Source organism: Silurus meridionalis, chromosome 4 (assembly GCF_014805685.1).
Source record: "Silurus meridionalis isolate SWU-2019-XX chromosome 4, ASM1480568v1, whole genome shotgun sequence".
NCBI lineage: Eukaryota > Metazoa > Chordata > Actinopteri > Siluriformes > Siluridae > Silurus > Silurus meridionalis.
In genome coordinates this window covers 1109662-1126992 of record NC_060887.1, presented here as the reverse complement: position 1 = coordinate 1126992, position 17331 = coordinate 1109662, and the positions used below count along the sequence as shown (strand labels likewise).

The 17331-nt window shown below is 37.3% G+C and overlaps 2 protein-coding genes and 1 long non-coding RNA gene across 4 annotated transcripts in view; 1 reads left to right on the top strand and 2 right to left on the bottom strand.

Moving 5' to 3' along the window:
* The window catches only part of LOC124384492, a 15548-nt gene extending 1161 nt beyond the window's left edge, over positions 1-14387 (bottom strand). The window contains exons 1-5 of the mRNA XM_046847400.1: positions 14360-14387; positions 13720-13943; positions 13412-13580; positions 12809-12936; positions 12243-12515 (exon numbers count right to left, since the gene is read on the bottom strand). Of these exons, the coding sequence (XP_046703356.1) occupies positions 12243-12515; positions 12809-12936; positions 13412-13580; positions 13720-13943; positions 14360-14387 (822 nt within the window). The remainder of the gene's footprint in view (positions 1-12242; positions 12516-12808; positions 12937-13411; positions 13581-13719; positions 13944-14359) is intronic.
* The window catches only part of LOC124384638 (eukaryotic translation initiation factor 4 gamma 3-like), a 1295064-nt gene that overhangs the window by 530995 nt on the left and 746738 nt on the right, over positions 1-17331 (top strand). The gene's annotated exons all lie outside the window — the stretch shown is intronic.
* Positions 14851-15434, bottom strand: LOC124384769. The gene is made up of 3 exons (XR_006925585.1): positions 15338-15434; positions 15071-15189; positions 14851-14936 (listed from the first exon to the last, which is right to left on the bottom strand). It is a non-coding gene; the product is annotated as an uncharacterized LOC124384769 (long non-coding RNA).

Sequence of the window (17331 nt, the reverse complement as noted above, 5' to 3'; positions counted from 1 at the left end):
TTTTGGACATTTATTCCAGCTCATAAATCCTATAAAACATGCAGCATTAAACATGAACTTCCAGCAGATGAACATCTCATAATACTGTCTGGAAGTGAGAAATGTACAGGTTGTTTTACTCCATACACATGAACTTACTTTGATCAGAAACACAATCATACTCCAAATCAATTAATCAATAAAGTCAATAAAAGAATCCCAAACTGCTGTGTGTCTTGTCCTCGCTATTAATGACGTCATTAGAGCTCCACTACTTCTAATTACCTGCTGTGACAGTGAGCTCTAATACACATCACACTGCCACCTACTGGTCATTTATGATTCTGCAACATTCATAGAGTCACTCCGGTCAACTTCCGGTTCTCAACTCGGATTCACTCGCTTTATACACAGTTTACAGCCGTTTTTATCTTATTTATGACTGTAATATCGCTCTTCTCTCAGGAACAACAGAAAAGCTGTGAAGACATGCTATTTTATCCGCTCTTGACCTCTGTAATGTGCGCATGCGCATAGTGTCAGGTAAAAAGAGACCGGGTTACGTCACAGACGGAGGGCGGGGCATCTGCCTGTGACGTCACAGTAAGGCAACGTCTATAATTGGGAATGCGTCTCTGTTTCTCTCATTTCCGAGATTTTTGCTTGTGAGTAAAGAGGCATAAACATGGAGCTCTTCAGAAGGTTTAGAGAGATTTTTCAAAGCAGAAGATCGAAGAAAACTAAGCAGATTGCTGAAATGAAGGAGAAGCTGGAACACATGGAGAAAGTAGAGAAAGACTTGGATGCATTTTCTCTTCTAATGATAGAGAAGATAACAGAAGAGAAAGAAGAGAAAGCCATTCTGCTACAGACGGTGCAAAAGCTGGAGGCTACTTTGGCTTCTGAGCGAAAGCAGCAGGAACAGGACATAACTGAGAGAAGCCAGAGCTGGGCAAGAGAACAAAAACAACTGGAGGAACGTGTTGCTCAGCTTGAGTTTGTTTTGGAGCAGACCACCATGGAGCTCCAGTCTTCCCTGAAAATCCATAAGGAACTGGAGAAAACTGTAGACTGTGAGAGAGAGAGCTGGACAAGAGAACAAAAGAAAGTGGAGGAACATGTTGCTCAGCTTGAGGTCACTTTAGAACAGACCACCATGGAGCTCCAGGATACTCAGAATCACTGTGAGAAAATAAAAATAGTGCAGAGCAGGAGAGAGATCATTTGATCAGAGAGAAAGAGCGACTGGAGGAACGTGTTGCTCAGTTTGAGCCCACGTTGGATTTTGAGGAAAACAAGAGGACGAAAGAGAAAACTAAACTTGACATAGAGGAGAGGAACAACTTACAGCTTCAGACCAACAGGGGGCTCCAGGATACCCAGAATCTCTGTGAGGAAGAAAAGAAGACTTCGGAGAATAAAACAGATCATTATATGAGAGTCCGAGAGCGATGGGAGGAAATTGTTGCTCAGCTGAGACAAGAAAACCTTCAAAAGAAAAGGAGAAATAGAAAAAAAAGGAGACGACAAGAGAAACAGAGAGTCTGAACATGCCTTTTTCCTCTTTCTGTTTCTCTTATGGCTATTTATGATAGTTTTACACTTATAGTCAATAGTATAAAGCTGAGTGTAAAGCTATTGTATCTTGTAGATCGTCTCGTCTTTTAATCATTTTTTATTTCTGTCTTTTCAAAAACTTTTTTTAATCTTTTTTTAAATCTTGATTTTAATCTTTTTCTACAAAGAGTCACAATAAACACTAATAACAACCATTATTTTTGTCTTCCTTACAAACGCTGTATGACCTCCTCGTGGATTTTTCCACTTAGTTTATATCCCTCTTGTGGGGCAGGGGGCTGTGGCTCGGGGTCATAATGCTGAGGGGGAGGGAGGTCAGGAGGGAGAGGGAAACTGGTCCTCAGTGCCACATTGTGCAAAACACCACACACCCTGATAATCTTACACACTTTTTCCGGGTGGTATAGAAGTCTTCCACCTGAGACATCCAGAGCTCCACATCTGCATTTCAGGAGGAGAGAAGTGTCTGAGGGGTGAAGCCTCTGTCACCTGTCATATTATAGACTACATCAGGACAATGTTTACAATTTCTACATGTTGTTAAAGTCAACAAGAAGCCAGTCATCACGTCCTGCAGCTGCCTGTAGTCTGTTCCCTACACTGCTATGTGTCAGGATAAAGGAATCATGTGCTGAAGCAGGTCAGTGTGCCACAGTGAAGGAAAACCTGATGTATCGACTACCCACCTTAATAATAACATCCAAAATGACAGGCATTATGACACTCAGGGCAGATACCAGACCTATAGCAGACCCTGTCTGCCATTTCCCACTAGAAACAACCTGTTGTCATTAACCCCAGAGTGGTGAGGACCTGTATTTGGACGGGGACGGCATGGTTCTGGTGTGTTCCCTCTGTAGTACTGGACCCAATTCAGCACATAGATCCAGGAGCACAGCTGTAGGAATCTAAATCAGATTATTAGCCAGTCATCATCCAGACCAAGAAATCATCATGGTCCCTGGAGATTTTCTCTTCTTAATCTTCCATTGGCACCACAGCATTAATGATTTATTCCAGCTCATTATGGAAAGATAAAATAAACTGATATTTGGTCCTGTGCCATGAACATAAAAGCAATAATAGCTACAGAAAAGCTCCTGCTTCCCTCTGTAGCGGTATTTAAATCCCATTTAAAATGCTTTCAGTGATTCTACATTCTGTTTATATGAAGTGTTTCACAGTTTGCATGTTAATTGGCTGTATGGTGCATTTAAGAGCATTTTAGGTGAATTTATGAACCACATCTGGCTGGAAAAGACAAGTGTCCAAATACTTTTGACCACACAGTGTGTATCAGCTGAAAAGCAGCAGCTTCGGATCAGTCGCGTTTCCACTGGGATTCAACTCTGAAATATTACTTTTGATTTTTATTATATGAAATATTTAATATTCTTTATTTGATATTATTTAAATTATTAATACAGTGGAACCCGGTTATGTCGATGTCCTAGGGGGTCGCCAAAAAGCATTGAGGTAACCTATGATCGAGATAAACGAAAATCAAAATGGCGGCAATATATTAACGTGCTTGAAATTTCTTTATGTACATGATGTGTGTTAATAAATGAGAATGTGCATGCACGTGTTTTTGAAGGGTTTTTTTACACAACAGCGTTGCCGCGATTTGTTTGATGAAGGCATGCTATAAAAATACATACAGTACATGTTTATCTGTCAGGAATCCACCTGCCACGCCCCCTTCGGCCCCCTTCAGCGTGTCAGGTGCTTTCTCGGCCGCTCCGCTTCAATCACGCACATATGGTGCTCGTTTATCATCATCACCAGCTCCTATTTAAACTTCCACACTCTCACTGTCCGTTATTGTTGGTATATGTTGGTTCACAGCGGTCGTTGTTATCGCTCATGTGTATCCCGGTACGTGCCGTCCCACCGGCACTCTCTCAACTGCTGCTCTTTTCTTCCCAAAGCCGCGCCGCGCCCCTACTAACACTACGAACACTAGCACTAACTAACAGCAGAGATTCACCAGTATACAATACAACACCTGTAGCAGCTGTAAGACTTGATTTTTCCGCCACTTCCGCGACTTCTTCTGCAGCTGCACCGAGATAACCGACGTTAAGTGGCAAATTTTTCCCCCCTTGTGCTCGAGATATTAGGGTTCGGCGACATAAAAAAGTCGACATAACCGATAAAAAATGCTTAGAAAAAGCATTTTATATATATATATATATATATATATATATATATATATATATATATATATATATATATATATATATATATAAACAGCAGAAACAGAAAGCTGAACCTCTACAAACCCAAAGAGTCGCAGAAAATCTCTGAGGAAACAAAGATTCTTAGGTGAGGGAAGAGAAATGAGGATGGAAACCCGAGAGTGACTGGAGGAAGCTGTACAGCTGTTCAGCAATATGACTTCAGCACTAGAGAAAGAAAACCAGAGAAAGAAAAAGAGGAGATCAAGCTGGACATGTCCTACATATAATAAAGTACAAAAATATCAGTGATTATTGTAACTGAATATTTTTTCTTCCTTCAAAATAAATAAATATCTTAAATATAGTGTGTGTTTGTTTCTATTATAAAATTATTATTGTACATCATTTAAATTTAACTCAGAATTAAAATCCACATGATAAAATGTTGGGAAAACGGGACAAAAGTAAATGATAATAAAATAAAGGTTTTGTTTAAACCCAATTTTACATGAACAGAAGTTAAAGTAATAAAATAAACAGTTATTGAACAGTATTCACAGCATCAGTTTAAATATTAAATCACAATAACACAGAGATTAAATCAGTTTACAATACATGAGTTCTTCATGGGTTCATCTGATCACACAATACTATAAAGTTTAGTTCCAATGCAGCCTCATAACATCATAGTTCAAGTATAACTTTTGACAACTGCAGTTAGTAGAAAAACATCAGAAAGAACTATTTAATAGATTCATTTTAATAATTCAGTCCATTCAGTTTGGTCAATTCAGTTCAAAATGATTCGGTTTGGTGATTTTGACTCCTTAGATTCAGTTCAAGTGACTCGGTTCAAGAGAGTTCAGTTCAATCACTTCTAAAACAATTGGGTTCAGGAGAGTCACTTCACCGTTTCAGCTCGACTGAGTCTGAATCCATAGATAGTTCCTGAAATGTCCTTTCAGCAGTCTCTCAAAAAACACAAAATTACATTCATTTTAATCAGCTTCATTTAACTTCTGTTTCATTTAATTATATCACAAACATTTAGCTTAAAATTTAACATGAGCCCCCTGTATGTTAAACAGTAAACAGTTTAAGTTTTAGACAGTTTAATATTATCAAGAAAAATATCTTGCTTTGTAAAAGATCATCACATATAACTAGACAACAAAACACCACTAGAGGGCAGTGTGAGACTGACATCTGACAACCAACTGCAGTTATTATTATTATTATTATTATTATTATTATTATTATTATTATTATTATTATTATTATTATTATTATTTTAATCATCATTATTATAGTTTTTGGGGGTTTATGAATGTTCCTTGCTTTGACGAGGATGTGTTGATTGTATAACACTCAAATAACATTGTTTAATCAAACCAATTATTGGAAATGTAATAATTTTATCTCTTTGGGTTTCATAAATATGTAAATCTGCATATAATAATAATAAAAATTAATCATTATAAAATAATAAATGTTTAAATGTAGACCTTTAGGTACTAAAGCACCTCAGTGCAATAAAGTATTACATTCTAAAGTCCAGCAAGTCCACTGGGGGTCGCAGAAGAACCTTCTGCGTGTAAAGCAGATGTGATGACCACTACCCTATGGATCCACACAATCACCTGCACCTGCATATGTTTCCAGATTGCAACTTTCCAGCTTTGGGAGGCTTGTTCCCAATGTACCCTCAGCTTTCTGATCTCGGTTGACAGGATTTCAAGTTAATTTCAAATTGTGTAGTACATGATTAATTCATTAATATGAGGAAGATTAATCCTCATCATTGATCCTAATAGAGTGGCTAAGAGGAGCTACTCTAAAAAGCTGTAAAATCAGTTTTCAGCCAACGACCCTGCTTCAGTGAAGAAAGACCTGAAAGACATGGTGCAGTCATAAAAACCTGGAGCCTAACACGCTTAAAACAGTGGAGATGATTGTGGATTTTAGGAGAAACCACCTGCTCTCCCCCCCACTCACCATAATGAACAGCACTATGGCAGCAGTGGAGTCATTCAGGTTCCTGGGCACCACCATCTCTCAGGGCATGTAGTGGGATCTATTGCTAAACATTAACACCTGAGAACAATGCTGGCGCAACCCGACGACTGAGAGGTTAAAGCCATACCTACCCATCACCTCCTCATCACCACTGTTCTCTTCACCTACATGCCCATTTAATCTGCCCCAATCACCAATCTTTCATTCCTAGGAACACCTTCTACCACTCCATATAACTCACTCCAGAATTTTTCATTCTCCTTCATCTCACAACCAACTTGTGGAGCATAAGCACTGATGTTTTGAGTTTCATCATATATGAAATATAATCAAGCTGAATTTACATGACTGAATAATTTGTATGAACCTGTTGTAGTCTACAACACAGTCTGGAACAGGTACATCATATCATATTTTATATATATATATATATACATCATATTATGAATCAAGACATTTCCCACTAAAAACAACCTGTTGCCCTCTGTAGTACTGGACCCAATTCAGCACATAGATCCAGGAGCACAGCTGTAGGAATCTAAATCAGCTTATTAGCCAGTCATCATCATGGGCCAAGAAATCATCATGGTCTCTGGAGACTCTTTTTCTCCTTAATCTTCCACTGGTGTAATCCTCCAGCAGTGCCATCATGCAGCATTACACACGGGGGTCACCACAGCATTTATGATTTATTCCAGCTCATTATGGAAAGATAAAATAAACTGATATTTGGTCCTGTGGCATGAACATTAAAGCAATAATAGCTACAGAAAAGCTCCTGCTTCCCTCTGTAGCAGGTATTTAAATCCCATTTAAAATGCTTTCAGTGATTCTACATTCTGTTTATATGAAGTGTTTCAACAGTTTGCATGTTAATTGGCTGTATGGTGCATTTAAGCGCATTTTAGGTGAATTTATGAATCACATCTGGCTGGAAAAGACATGTGTCCAAATACTTTTGACCACACAGTGTGTATCATCTGAAAAGATATACATATAATAATTTTTATTATATGAAATATTTTATATTATATATTTGATATTATTTGTTTGGACTTTTCTTTCCTCAGCATCACTTGGATTTTCCTCCTGTAGCTCCGAGAGACGTCGTGTTCCAGGTGAAGGATGAAGACCCTCTGTCGGGATGAAGTGAACTGTACGACCCCTGGAACGGTGGGTTTCCGAGCTTTATGGATTTTATTCTCTTTAAAACACAGAGTTTATCATTTATTATTATTATAATTATTATTATTAAGAAACAAGTCACCCATAAAATCCCCAAACAGGCGGAAAGGTGATCAGGACCATCGGTACCGGAGTGAAGAGGGGAAAAGCGATGTTCCTCATTTTGTGTTTACTCCTGATCATTAGCATAAAGATCACAGACTTGCAGGAAAAAGTGGATACATTTGACAAAAATTATAGACTGGTTATTTAGCTTGATAATTCTTAAATGCCATAATCTTGTAATCTTCACTTCTGCACATTACTCTTCAATGCCATTGCCTTAGATCCATCCTGTACTTCTTAATGATGTCCACACATCTCTGCACTGTTACTGCCTTTATATTTATCCACTGTACATATGTTTACATATTTATCACTTTATCACTTGCTGTAAATATTACATATATTTATCTGCCCTTTTGCACGATAGCTACATTTTGCACTTCTAGTTAATGCCAAACGGCATTTCATTGCTGTGTACCTGTACAATGCAATTACAATAAATATCTATCTATCTATCTATCTATCTATCTATCTATCTATCTATCTATCTATCTATCTATCTATCTATCTATCTACAGTTGTGTTCAAAATTATTCAACCCCCAATGCTGTAAATGGTTTTAGGGAATTTAGTGTACATTTGTAATTGTATTCAGAATGAAATCCTACAAGGACTTCTTAAAGAACCATATGCAACTAAAATGACATCAATTAGTTTTGTAATACAGTAGTAAATGTTTCTTTTGTGAATTCTTCATTGACATAATTATTCAACCCCTTAAAGACTACCACTCTGAAGAACAGAGGTTTAATGAAGTGTTTTCAATCAGGTATTGAAAACACCTGTGGATATCAGGAAACAGCAATAAAGCCTAATAAGCACCAATTAGGCAGCTTTAAAATGACTGTGATACTCAGCTCCTTCTAGACATTTACTGGTGTGGTTACAAACATGGTGAGGTCAAGAGAATGGTCCAGGAAGACAAGAGAACAGGTGATTACTCTTCACAGGAAGGGCAATGGCTATAAGAAGATTGCAAAGATGTTAAACATACCAAGAGACACCATAGGAAGCATCATTCGCAAATTCAAGGCAAAGGGCACTGTTAAATCGCTACCTGGTCGTGGCAGAAAGAAGATGCTGACTTCGACTGCTGTGCGCTACCTGAAGCGTAGAGTGGAGAAAAGTCCCCGTGTGACTGCTGAGGAACTGAGAAAAGATTTGTCAGATGTGGGTACTAAAGTTTCTGCTCAGACAATACAACGCACCCTGCGTAATGAAGGCCTCCATGCCAGAACTCCCAGGCGCACCCCCTTGCTGTCCCCAAAGAATAAGAAGAGTCGACTGCAGTATGCCAAAAGTCATGTGGACAAACCACAGAAGTTTTGGGATAGTGTTCTGTGGACTGATGAAACAAAATTAGAACTGTTTGGGCCCATGGATCAACGCTATGTTTGGAGGAGGAAGAACAAGGCCTATGAAGAAAAGAACACCTTGCCTACTGTGAAGCATGGCGGGGGGTCAATCATGCTTTGGGGCTGTTTTGCTTCTGCAGGTACTGGGAAGCTTCAGCGTGTGCAAGGTACCATGAATTCTCTTCAGTACTAGGAGATATTGGATGACAATGTGATGCAGTCCGTCACAAACCTGAGGCTTGGAAGACTTTGGACCTTTCAACAGGACAATGATCCCAAGCATACCTCCAAGTCCACTAGAGCATGGTTGCAGATTAAAGGCTGGAACATTTTGAAGTGGCCATCGCAGTCACCAGACTTAAATCCGATTGAGAACCTCTGGTGGGACTTAAAGAAAGCAGTTGCAGTGCGCAAGCCTAAGAATGTGACTGAACTGGAGGCTTTTGCCCATGATGAATGGGCGAAGATACCCTTAGATCGCTGCAAGACACTTGTGTCAAGCTATGCTTCACGTTTAAAAGCTGTTATAACTGTAAAAGGATGTTGTACTAAGTACTAAGATTGAATGTCACTTGGGGGTTGAATAATTATGTCAATGAAGAATTCACAAAAAAAACATTTACTACTGTATTACAAAACTAATTGATGTCATTTTAGTTGCATATGGTTCTTTAAGAAGTCCTTGTAGGATTTCATTCTGAATACAATTACAAATGTACACTAAATTCCCTAAAACCATTTACAGCATTGGGGGTTGAATAATTTTGAACACAACTGTAACATTTGGTCCCTCTCTAAAAAGAGTAAAAGTCACTCTTTTGATAGAGTTGTTTTTCCAGAGTTAATTTTGCTCAATTTAGTGTTAATATTTTACTCTTTCGTGTTATATTTGACTCTATTTAGTGTTATTTCAAATTAACTCTTGTACTATTTTACTCAGTTCAGTGGTACATGAAATTGACTCTGCTACCTTTTTAACTCTGTTCAGAGGAACTTCAAATTTACTCTACCACAATTTACTTCCACTCCAGAGTTGTTTATCATCAGTTATGAGTGAACTTCAAAGAATAAATAACTCTACCAAGAGTTATTCCTCTGAATTACACCATTCATATTTTACCCTCAAAAGCCCTAAAATGAAGAACTTGCTTTTCAGTATTAAAATAAAAAAAAACAACAAACAATATACTCACGTCTCCATTTTATTTTTTCAAGCTCCACTTCAAACATTACACTTAAACATTGTCATCGTGAATGTGTCATTGTGTTGTGATTGTGAAAAAAAAAAAAGATACAAAAAAACCCGAAATGAAAATACTAAAATAAAAAGTAGTGATAATATAATGGATGAGATGAAAAAGAATTACATGAAACTATATGGTACAATAAACAAATCAGAATCACAACCATAAGACATCAGAATGTCAAACAACTTGTGGTGCAAAATATCCTTAATCTCCAAAACATAAGGTGCTTCTGTGGTATGTGCAACTTTGTAAGCATGGATATGTTCATCTAAACATATCGTTTTCAGTGCAGTTGTTATTAAAAGGATGTGCTCATCTTTAATAACAATATTCTGGATTACATTAAATACAGGCATGTCATTTTGAACTTGAACACAAACTGCCAACCCTGACCGATAAGTGTTTCCACAGTGCTTGACCCATTTCACATTTAGGACCTTAGTCCACACAGGCACATTAAGTTTTCCAGCCATCTCAGCGCCAACTTCTATTTCATTCAATGGAACCATTTTCCCGGGACCAAATTTCATGGCATTTGGATCAAATGTTTGCCAAATGTAAGCCATTTGGCACTGGTGTTTCTTTGCTAATGTTTTCGTTATGTTTTTAAAGCTTTTCAGCTGCTTTTTAAAAACATTATGCTTCGCTTCATAACGCATACACCAACTATGTATCAGTGGTCCAATTTTCTGCATACAACTGGGGTAATGCACCATTAAATGATGCTTTGGCAACAAGTTATTATCAGGAAACAATTGCTTAAACAAACTGTGGTGTTCTGCAATCAGATGTTTCAAATAAATTGTGATACCAGAGGATATAACTGAAGAAAACACAATATTGACTATCTGAAGCAATAAAATGAACAAATACCAGTGCTGATCATTAGGATGCACGAGATTTCCAAACATGATGGGCAGATAACGCAATAAACACCAGCTCTGAGTGGCATTTAAGCCCAAGTCATTGGAACCCTCTCTTAATTGTACACCAGGAGGTTTATTGTTTTGTTCCATGAAGCCATAGTTGAAACTCTGAATTCTTCTGTCTACTTCTGCTGATGTGGTGTAATTTTTAATCAGGTGCTGAATTAGTAATTTCATCTCAAATTGAGCAACCCCCTCTAATATGTCGTTCATAATATCAACTGAAAAATTTGCAGTGGTGTGGAAATATTGCAATGAATTTAAAAGGCAAGACTTTTTTACTCCCATTACATAAGGCAGACTGGGATTGCTCTGCATCCTCTGGCAGTGTTCAGTGTGAAGTTCTTTAGTTCGCACTGTCATCTTTGGACTATCTTCACTGAACACTGTCTGAAAGTCCTCTTTCTCTAGTAGGCAAAAGCGGCAACAGTACCTAGCACTAAATGATTCCACAAAACCAAACAAGGAATGGACTCCAAGGTTGTCACCAGTAACCTGTACAATGGTTTCATAAACTGTCTGATCAAATAAAGGAATCTGAATTCCAATGGTTTCCAGTGTTGAGATATCCTGGACAAGCGGCTCTAGTATTTTATCAAACCCATAGGTTTTGATATCTTGTGCATGAAATAAAGTGACTAAATGTATATTTAGTAAACTCGAATTGTACTTAGGGGAAATATTTCTAAGGGTAAAATAGATAGCTCCTAACTTATGTATTCCTCGTTTTGATCCAAGGGGGTTTGAGCATTCAAATTCATCAAAAAAAAGCTGGATCTGAACTGCATGTCTTTGTTTTGAGAAGAGTGCATGATTCTTAAAGAATTCTCCATCGTGTATGTCATAAAGACAATTTGGTCTTTGTTGTGAATCTCTCGCCATCATATCTGTAATGCTAGGGTGCTTATAAATGGACTGTAATGTCATAAGAATTGGTATATATACAAATTTATCCTTAACAATGGTTTGGGCAAAAGTTCCAGTTGTTCTGTTACGCCGCGTCGCAAATCTTGTTCCGAGAACATATTCAACGGGATCTATTTTTCCCCATTTGTCTGAAAAGTACCGCATTCTCTTGCTCTCAGTGTTTAATGCATAAAAGGATTTTGTATTTTTTCAAAATACTGATCAATTTGAGACTCAACAACACTTTTTATGGGCTCCTCTAAGGATAGGCTGTTTTTCACTGATTCTTGAGTATCACTATGAATATCTCCAATCACTTCTTCTAGAGCACCAACAACATAGTTAATAGTTGTCTCTGCGACACCAGCAACTTTAAGTTCAGCTACCACTGTTGCACAACTGTTTACTATATTTGTTTTTAAGAGTGCAGACTCACAAGGTGGATTTTGGTTTGATAAAACACCTACATCATCTAATGAAATGGAGTTGGCGGTGGATGAGCTTTCACCAGAATCGAGGCGTGAACAGTCAACTGCACAACACTTGCTGAGATGCTTTCGTAATCCAGAAAAACTATGGTAAACATGTGAACAACCTCTTTGAGCACATTTTAACTTGAGACTTTTTCCTGAACAAAGGCCATGAACTAACTTGAAGTGCCTTATATGGGCATTGGCATTAGCATGCCCCTTTTTACAAATGAAACAAATAATCTGCTCACTGGAGGATTCTAGCTCTCAACTCAGCCACTCTGGGATTCACCTTGGTGGTTTCAACATCTATATCATAGACAGTGGTTTGCAGAAAGCTATACACATTGGTCAATTCCTGACAGTTTGAAGTCCCAAAGACAAAGTGAGCTTTGAAAAGCTCATCAACACAGGCCAATGAATTAGAAGCCTTACAGGGTAGAGCATGTTGGTCAATGACAATAAACCAAGAATGGACCCTACTTCTGTTCGGCCCAACAGCGAGTAGATACGGCTGGAGCCTCTCTCCAATGCTATCCAAGTGCCCTTGGATACTGGTACCGGTCTGTGAAAGAATGAAAACACATAAGTGCCAATGTGACTTAACAGTTAATGTCAATATACAGCATGAATAAAGATACAGTGATGTCTTCCATCAAAGTTTCAGTATTACACACTTTCAGGAGATCATTACTAAGTATGTGCTAAGTAGAAAAGAATACCACAAGAACAACAATTTGGAGGACAACTGATCTTTAAGAGAAATAAGCAAGTCTGAGCAATAAGCAAGTTTAAGTTCACACAGTGACAAAACATTATATAATAGTGTCATTTGATCTGCTAAATCAGTAGCTTCACCTTGATGAACTTCACAAGACGATCACATGCTTGTTTAGCTGAGATCTTTCCCGGTCTCTTGCGGCCTTGACTTGAGGGTGGCAAAAGGTGAACCAGCAACAGAATGGAAGACATGTCGCTGTCCCACCCTAGAGACACAGAAAACAAATTAATCACATTTTTTGGTATTTAGGCAGAAGGGGTGGAGCATAACCTCCAAATCACTTTAACTTGACTTAGCTTAACTTGGAAGAGGTGCTGGTATAAATACATTAACCACTCCAGTACTTTAGTTAATACTGCACACAGATTCAGTATTAAGAGCACATTCATGGCCTAGTCTTGATGAATACAGATGTGTGGATGAATTTAGTTGAAACCTCCACATATATTGAACTGAGCTCATACAGTTAAACTTTACCTACAAAATATCAAAGATGCTTTTGTTATTCAGACTCCCAAATTAAAACAATTTCAAACTGTAAACATGCACCTGCAAATCATATGTAATGGATATAGTTGTGTCTACAATTTAAACTGTAGATCTTAGTAAAGCTATGCTTGTCATTAATGTGCAACTTCCTCTTAAATAATTTAAGGTGTACCACAGTATAGATACAGTACCTTCTTCAACTTCAGTGGCTTCAGCATTTTGGATGAGGTCTTGGAGCTCACTAGTCTGTGTGAGGCCACGGCTCTGTGCAATAACCTTTGCTTTTATGTTGGTAGACCACTTCTCCAACAACTTTGCAGAGGTCACATCACCAAACAGAAGTCCAAAATCTTGATCAATCTGCAAAGATAATTAAAGTAGGTACCATAGTAGGAACTGACTCTGTTTACCTAACGAGTCTCTGTTACTGCAGAACAACAATAGCACTTGATTTCATATTTGTCTGTTTTCATGTTTTAAGAATTTAAGTCTCACACACCAAGCCTGGTATATCCAGGAATCGCGGGAAAATTGATAGAATATCAGTTGACTCTTTAGGGTCGTGCAGCAGTTTCTGGCGATGGGCCAGTGTTAACTTCATCTTTTCCTTTACCACTGCCTCATCAGCTGTATGCTTCATCAGGGCTATTGCTTCCTGACACTGACGGTCTTCAGTCAAACTGCAGTCGTCTTTGTAGGGATGTCTGTCAGCAGTTGGCCCACCTGAAAGTGTTTAAGACAATATGAAAACCAAAAATTTGTAGTTCCTTTTCTTTCCAAAGCACAATGCATTAATGCCAAAACTAGATAAATAACACGAAATAACATGTAAAACATGCATATATCCCAGAGTGCCATTTAAATTTGCCCAACGTTGATGATTATGCAAAAAATGTTTGCATTAAAAAAAAACAGTGATTATATTTTTTAGAGATGCTATGTAACATGGAGACCTCATTCACAATATGACTTAATTAAAGATCAATTAGGAACAAAAGAATACTTCAAAGACAAGTCACAAATGTTAAGATGTGTAAAATAAGCAAGTTGTATATTCATTTGAAAATAACAAAGTTAACCAAGCCTAATAAATATTAGCCAACCTAATAAAAGCATGGACTTAACATCAAATCTTGCACCTGTTTGTGGTTGCCGTGGGCGCTTCATCCGTCCTCTGATGCTTCTTTCTGCAGAGTTTTAATTCGCCACGCCAAATATCCACTTCCATCTTCTGCATTGTAATAATGCTCCTATTACCAGAACAATAAACAGACCTAGTAGTTATACATTACCAGATTAAGGCAATGAATGCCATATCAATTATAATGAAGATATACTTTACTTTGCAATATACAGAATGTCTCCTCCTGTAAATCAAAAATATTGAGAGGCAACTGCTACTTACATATCCAAGCTTGCTTCTGGGGTCAATAAGCATGGGAATAGGAAATGATTCCTTTGCATATTTTTCCTTCAAATGTCGGGAAGGGCTTGTTCTACACACACAAACCAAAGCAATTATAATTATAACCCATAACATCATAAACAACAATTTACGAAGTAATGTATGGACAACTTACCCATGTTCATTTGTCAAATGTGCTACCAAGATTTTCACCATGTCACGTCTTGGGCATCTGACAGACCTTTGGTGCGGGCATATTCGTTTATGACCTTTTCACCTCCAGGGCTGGTCTTTAGGATATCTTCAATCATCTGGAGGGGGAATGATGCGATGTTGTGCAGGGATTATAAATTACCAACTGACAAGTGTATATAGCTCCAAATATTTTAATTTTTTAAGTCATTCTATATAGATATAATTCAGAGGCAAGATTGGTGATCCTTACCTTGGCAAGACGACGTTCCTCAGCTTGATTTTTTTCAGGAGGGCTTCTAATCAACATTGCTGTGTCATCGGACTCTGACGTACCTTCAGTATCTCCTAATGAGCTTGAGCTTAAAGAATCTTCAATATAAACCATATCAATGGTCTGATTATCTGTTCATGCTACTGTGGCAGCATGCAACACAGCTATTAAGAATTAATCCAATAGCCATATTAGTTTATGCAAATCAGTGAATTGGTGAATATAACTGAATGTCAAAAAATTTACCATCAATGTTTGCTGTGCCTGGGATGACAATTTCTAAGACACCAAGATCTGGTCGTGTCAGCAGATATACGAATGCTTCCTCATCAACTTCTGTCTTGAGTCATCAAAGACTTTAACATCCAATGTAGGAAGATCAAATTTCTTGGCAACTGAAGGAAGACACACCAATGGAAAATTGACAAAGGCCAGCAATGCAAAAGGAACTACAATAGTTATTTTTTAATCTCATAATATACAATCATACACTTAATATATTACTTAAAAATATATATTTCAGACTAAAAGGTATTTATGATATTAAAAATGTTAAAGTTTATCTCTTACCACATTCCAAAAATGATTGAAATGTAAAAGGTTTTGAAGAAAAAATATATCTCTTGCTGTCTTTGAACTTCACTCTGACAACATTGTTGGTTTGCATCCTGAAAGAACCAAAAAGACAAACTTAAACAAGGCGATAACACTCACAGTCCGATGAATAAAAGAACATTCATTAGTGCACTAGGCAACATGTGTTTTAATATGAAATAACTGTCCAATAGTTCTGTTAAGGCAAGGTGATCAATATATCTTTATTTGGACTGTAATTGTTTCTCATGTGAAATAAATCTGCATGCACCTCAGTGATGAATCTCATGCATTTGTGGTGATTTATTCACGGAGGAGTGAGTTTTATGATCCTACAAACCAGGGAACGCTTATCAAGTGTAATAATGTAATAGGCTATTCTTGAAATTTTATTTTAATAAGTAAGATTTCATTTAATAGGAAATTAATATCATATTTATTGTGTGATTATTTACATCTGTTAAAAACTAGGAAGATACATACAATTGAAATGAATTTCTTTTTAACTCAAAATGATGGATGTCATTTTTAAAAAATGAAAATTTGTTAAAAGTTATAATGCAGCCTCTTATTTACACACGGAAAACAAAGTTGCTTGGTTTACATTTTAATGTCTAATTGAAGGCTATATTATGTAAACATTTAACGCCCATTTCTAACGTTTAACTGTTTATTTCCTCTTTCTCCTTTCAACTGAGGAATATTGTTCTTGTAAATACTTCCCAGGATTTCAGTAATAAAAGTGTACATATTACAAATGCATGCAAATACAGTGAAGCAACAGTTGTGTTCCATGATGGTCAAAAAGGATTCAAAGAGTGAATTCTGAAATGAAACACCAAGATTCTAGGTTTAGACGGCAATAAAATCACCAAACAGCCCATGAATAATAATAAATAATGAAAATATCTTACATTCCTATCAGAAACAATTATCGTCCAAATAGGGTAATGCACATCAAAATGGCCTCCAGCAATTACTCTATACCGAGTCAAGTACATGTGGTGCACAACCATAGACTGTATAAAAACAGTGCACAACTCGTGAAGCTTGTCACAAAAGATTAGTGGACGAACATTTGATAAGCAGCTAACGTTAGCTAGTTTTTCTTGTGTCAATTAACGTTAACGTTTGTAATCTAACAACATTATATGCTAGCTATTTGCTTTCAATATAACTTAGTTCTCACTTCAACACGAAAGCTATCGCACTCTAAAATTCCTAAAAAACGTGCCAAAATGATCTAAGCTAAACACAGAGGTGAATATTATAAAATGAATACGACTTTGAAACTTTACTTACTTTACCATCCAGCAGTTCTCTTCTCAGCAGCAGCGGTCGATGGCTGTGACTAACAGTAATGGCGGAACGAGACGAAACTTTGGGAAGAGAACAGTTAGGGCAGAAACAAGTTATTCTATTGTGTTCGGCAATTATAAAATATTGTAAAATCGCCGACCAGCCCTTGTAAATTCTGAAAATACCTTACATTCCCAAAATTAGCCTCCGAATAGAGATAATAATGCACATCAAAATGGCCTCCAGCAATTACTCTATACCGAGTCAAGTACATGTGGTGCACAACTCGAGCGCTAGTCACAATATTTTTGTGGACAAACATTTAATAGGCTGCTAGAGTACTTACT